This window comes from Lactuca serriola, chromosome 9 (assembly GCF_051521515.1).
Source record: "Lactuca serriola cultivar US96UC23 chromosome 9, Lser_US96UC23_V15, whole genome shotgun sequence".
NCBI lineage: Eukaryota > Viridiplantae > Streptophyta > Magnoliopsida > Asterales > Asteraceae > Lactuca > Lactuca serriola.
The window spans coordinates 122,369,295-122,374,762 of NC_136416.1; the positions used below are offsets into that span (position 1 = coordinate 122,369,295).

Consider the following 5,468-nt stretch of genomic DNA (forward strand, 5'->3'; position numbering starts at 1 on the left):
TACCAAAATGGTTTATGGGCCGGAAGAGTTTTGTTTGATTACCGGCTTCAATTTTGGGGAGTATCCAAAAAACATTGGGAGAAAAGGGTCGGAAAAATTAATAAGCAGTAAAAAAAGATGTTTACTGCGTGAACGGCTATTTCCGGACCATACTAATAGTTCGGTGAAAATCGGCGACCTGAAAAGTTTAATTTTAAATCAAACATTCCTAGCACTTGACGACCTTGATGCAGTTAGAGTATGTTTGATATACATTTTGTGTGAAGGTTTTTTGGGCAAAGAAGTTAACGATCGGGTGCCACAAGATTGGTTTTATTTGGCTGAGAATTTGGATCTCTGGAATAGGTATATTTTCTTTACGTTAAAAGTTCTATTTTATTAAAGTTATAATTTATATAATAATCAATTTTGTTTTTTTTGTTTTGTTAGCTTCGCTTGGGGTAGCTATCTATGGGATTTTAGTTATGTTGACCTTGAGGATACATGGAATAAGATACATCATTATTTATCACTTCCTGAGCGTGGTCAAACTTTAAAGTATTCCGTCTCAGGATTTACGGCTCCAATTAGGGTATAAAAATTTTCTTATATTTAAATTGTTTTATTGTTATATTTTTTATTTTAATTTTAACTTTTATTACTGTAATTGTACAAAATTGTAGATATGGATATATGAGATGATTCCGGCTGTTCGTGCATGTGGATTTGCATTGAGAAAAAATAAAGACTTGCCTCGGATGAAAAGATGGAGCGGAACAAAAAAATTGAAATGGGTTGACGTGAACAAGATTTGGTCAAAGATGCAGGTTTAAAAATATTTCGTTTATTATTAATAAAGTGGATTATTATAGTTTTATATGCATTTTTAAATATGTTTAATTTTTTAGGAGGGGCTACCACCAAGACAAAACATGTTACCGGGTGATGGTGAGATGACATCTTTTTATTATATGTCATTTCAAGAGTATGTATATGGTGAAGGGAAAGCAGTTCCATCCCCAGTACGGGACCATTTTAGGAGACAAGACGAATCTTCGTCTAGTATGTCGTCCAGTGGTCGCTCTCATGGTAGAGGTCGGGGCAGTGGGAAACACAAGCTAGACGAGGTGTTGAAACGGCTACATGCACTGGAGCAGCATGTGTTTATGAACCGACAACCTACAGAGGTTTTTTTTGAAGAAGTGAATAATGAACAATTTTGGAACGACATTATTTTTGAGGAACCGACAGTGTCACAAAGAAATTATGATGAACAGGTTAGTTACACGCTACATTATTTATTAAATTTTATTAACATATATGAATACCTGTGTTCATATTTTATATTTGAAAATATAGGTTGTGCAAGATGAAGTGATGAATAAAAACAATACAACTCAAAATGTTTTTGGTGATACTCAAGACGACAAGGTTGTTATAGATGTTACCTTTACGATTTTAATAATTACTTTTTAATAAAGTGTATTTTGTTATTAAGTAAAAAGTTATATTTTTAATGTAGGTGTTGGAGGAGAGTACTCAGTATGCGGGGAACAAATTTGATGATGATGTGTGTGATGTAAACGATTATAGTGAAGTTAAAGAGGTTATTATATAGTTACATTAATATTAATATTTTGTTTATTTAGATATTATTGCTTATTAAATTATGTGTATTTCGTTATCAAGTATAAAGTATTATCTTTAATGTAGGAGTGGGAGGAGAGGAATGACAATGCAGGGAACAAATTTGATGATGATGTGCCGGATGAAGACGAACTTATAATAATGGGAAATGTAGATTATTTTCATGATGATGATGATGACAAAGAAGTTACACCCGATAAACCTAGGAGTCGAAAACCATCACAATTTTTATGCACTCCTTACACCGAGGTATTCGTTTTATTTATAAACTGATGATTTTATGTTTATGTGAATTATCTGAAAGAAATACATTTAAACATTTGAATATTGTTTTTAGTTGCACACGACACCGAAACAAAAAAGAAGAACAAAAAAGAAGGTTGGTATGAAATCAACAAGCCCCGTTCCTCCTCCAGTTTTTGGTGTTGCTCATGACTTCTCCAGGTTGCGCCTGCAACCTTACGTAGCAGGCGGTGAGGATGTCATCCAAAATTATGTATTGCATTCATACGATGTGCAGCATCGTTTGTTTAATTTCGTGTTAGATAGAGATTTTTGGAGCTCATTGTTTGGGCATACACACGGCAGATGGTTGGAGTCAGCGGTAAATAAATTGTTAATTAATTCTTTTAAAAGTTAATTGTTTTTTAGTCAATAACAAAAGTATCATGTGTGCAGCATATAACCATTTGGTACCGACTTTTGATGGAGAGACGGTTTGAAAGTGACCGACATACAATAATGCCTCCAAATTTTTTTGTTTCTCATGCTTTGGAAGAAGGACAAGACTGGAGGGCGTTTATGGCTGGTATTGCTACATACCCCAACTTCATGGTTGCTTGGTGGGATGTTGATACGGTAAACTTAATAGTTTATATTGAAAATAATATCGTTTTTTTGTTATGTTTTTGTATTGTGATGTTTTTGTATTGTGATGTAAATAAACAGAATTTTATTTTCTGATCCTTATACAGGTCTTATTACCGATTCATTCATCCCCTAATCATTGGCTATTTGGGGAACTACGATTAGCGTCAATGGAAGTGCATATTTATGACAGTCTTGGTAGAGGTGCTTATGAAAAATTCCAATCCGAAGGAATCTTTTCCAAATTTGAACGTCGGGTGGCAAATTATTTGGACAAGATTAAGTATTGGGCGCGGAGGAACATCCCAAGGATTCCATTGAATATGCAATTCATTTATGAAGAAAACGTTCCCCAACAAAGTAGTCATTTGGGAGATTGCGGTGTTTTTCTTTGTATGTTTATGGAGCAATTGGTTTCAGGTCAACCAATACGTGTTCTTATTGACCCAAAGAACGCAGCTTTAGAGTTCCATCTCCGGATGGCAAAAATTATTTGGGGGTCTAGTCTTGCTCCTCTGTAGTTGGATTATATAAATGTATATACAAATTAATGTTGGATTTCATTATTAGTTTATCTTTAGAGTTTACTCAACGGATGACAAAAAATATAACGTTACGACAATTACAACAATTTAATGACCTACTAATTACTTATCAATAAATTCAACATAAGAACGACCACAACATTTGTTTTAACGTTACAAATACAACAATTTATTGACCTAACAACTTCAAAACCATAAAAACAATATTGAAAAGCTTACAACTTGTAAACAAGAACTGCCAAGAACAACACCCAACTACAAACCAATGCTATCTTTAACTTCTTATTTTCTGATTGAAAGAGCTTATTAGAGTTAGCTACTTTAGCTATTACCATAGAAGATTGGTCCTTCTCTTCATCAACCCAACTGATAAACCCGCATTTTGGTCCCTGTTAAATTTAATATCCACAGTAAGAAAATAAATTTGTGTGATGTAAACACGAGGGTTTAAATTTGAATGACGGTAAGAACATGATACCAAATACGGGCAAGCGTAGAACAATCTTCCTGGGTTTTTAGTTGTACCCGAAATCCTAACGATACGTTCTCCTCCACAATTGCAGTATGCCATTAGCCTTCTTATTCTTTTAAATCGGAGTTACTTTCTCAGTTAAATTTTTTCATAATGAGTGACACCCATTTATAGAATAAATCATATTACGGACAATTCTTTTTGACTATGAAATAAACTGGTTTGACTATGAATTCAAAAAGTTCAACTATGGAATGCAGACAAGTACATTCTGTAGTATTGTCATGTCGGTCAGTGAAATTTGACTATGAAATGAACTGGTTTGACTATGAATTCAAAAAGGTCAACTATGAAATGCAGACAAGTACATTCTGTAGTATTGTCATGTCGGTCAGTGAAATTTGACTATGAAATGAACTGGTTTGACTATGAATTCAAAAAGGTCAACTATGAAATGCAGACAAGTACATTCTGTAGTATTGTCATGTCGGTCAGTGAAATTTGACTATGAAATGAACTGGTTTGACTATGAATTCAAAAAGGTCAACTATGAAATGCAGACAAGTACATTCTGTAGTATTGTCATGTCGGTCAGTGAAATTTGACTATGAAATGAACTGGTTTGACTATGAATTCAAAATGTTCAACTATGAAATGCAGACAAGTACATTCTGTAGTATTGTCATGTCGGTCAGTGAAATTTGACTATGAAATGAACTGGTTTGACTATGAATTCAAAATGTTCAACTACGAATTTAAAAGGTTAAACTATGAATTTTGATCAGTAGAGATACAATATCTTCTATTTATAATTCCATTTGTGTGATCATTGTAGAGCACAATTATCGGTATTGAAAATGAGTAGTCACAGCCAAAGAACCTTTTCTCAACTACCAATTTTCTTGCATAACCTTCAAAGAACAAATCCTAATACCTTCACAGCCATTAAGAAAACCGATAACAACCACTTTCAATTCTGTTTTGTGGCTTTAGGTTGCGTGGTATAACATACTTCTTTTATTGAGTTATACAATATTTCATGGTAATGTATGTCGATTAGTTCTTACATAACACTAATATGTGTTCGTTTTTATGTAGATTCGTACCTTCCTTAGGTGCATGATACCGCTGATATATGTGGGTTATTTACCCCTTCTTGGGAGCTTTCTGACAACAATGTACTTCGCAGTGGCTTTAGATGGAAATCATGAGCCACTACTCTTAGCACTTGGTTTGGGAACCTTACAGTGTGAAGAATCATGGAGATGGTTCATGATGAGGTTAAGAGATTGTTTAGGTGAGGACACAGAGGTTGGTTTCATAAGCAACATGTGTGATAACATAGACTTTGGTGTTGACAGTGCCTACCCGGATTCCTATCATGGATATTGTCCTAAAGATATAGCTCGAAAGATACGTGAGTCTATCGGACATAACAATACGGAAGTCGAATCGTTGTTTTGGAAGTCATGCAATGCATATAGCGTTGATGATTTTTACTTGTGTTTCGAAAGGTTGCAAAGTACTGTTGGGTTTTGAGCATTCTAACACTCCTAAGTGTACATGCAACCCTAAATACCTTGGATCTATGTTTTCTCTATTATACATACAAATATGAACATCCAAGGTATAATCCTAATCTAGCATACAAAACAATGACTATTGCAAGATAGAATACATACCTCTTTGGTGTAGAAAGTCTTCATGAAGTTTGAGTGCCTAGTGCCCCAAGTGTGACACCTCAAATGGAATCACAATCACCAAAACACTTGGAATAGCTTGAGAGAATTCTACAACTCATGAAATCGGCTAGCCCTTTCTTTTCACACACTAGTACCGATTTTGGTCAAGAATAAGATGCTTATATAGTTAGGGTTACACCATGTAAACCCTAATTGACATGGCCTTTCATTTCCATGATCCATGGGTACAAATACACCATGGAGCATCCATGGACC

The 5,468-nt window shown here is 34.4% G+C and overlaps 1 protein-coding gene across 1 annotated transcript; it reads left to right on the forward strand.

Annotated features, from left to right (window-relative positions):
- The first annotated feature begins 491 nt into the window (after positions 1 to 491).
- On the forward strand, positions 492 to 4,375 carry LOC145076075 (uncharacterized). The gene is made up of 7 exons (XM_079022083.1): positions 492 to 571; positions 663 to 806; positions 888 to 1,256; positions 1,502 to 1,585; positions 1,693 to 1,875; positions 1,964 to 2,230; positions 4,346 to 4,375. The coding sequence occupies exons 2-7, from the start codon at positions 678 to 680 to the stop codon at positions 4,373 to 4,375; spliced, it is 1,062 nt and encodes a 353-aa protein (XP_078878209.1). The 5' UTR covers positions 492 to 571; positions 663 to 677.
- Positions 4,376 to 5,468: the final 1,093 nt, after the last annotated feature.

Bases quoted from the DNA above. Each gene is read 5' to 3' on its own strand.
- LOC145076075 (XM_079022083.1), top strand. From the start codon at position 678: ATGATTCCGGCTGTTCGTGCATGTGGATTTGCATTGAGAAAAAATAAA. The intron at 1,876-1,963 runs GTATTCGTTTTA...TATTGTTTTTAG, and splicing joins TATGCACTCCTTACACCGAG to TTGCACACGACACCGAAACA. The intron at 2,231-4,345 runs GTAAATAAATTG...TGATCATTGTAG, and splicing joins GCAGATGGTTGGAGTCAGCG to AGCACAATTATCGGTATTGA.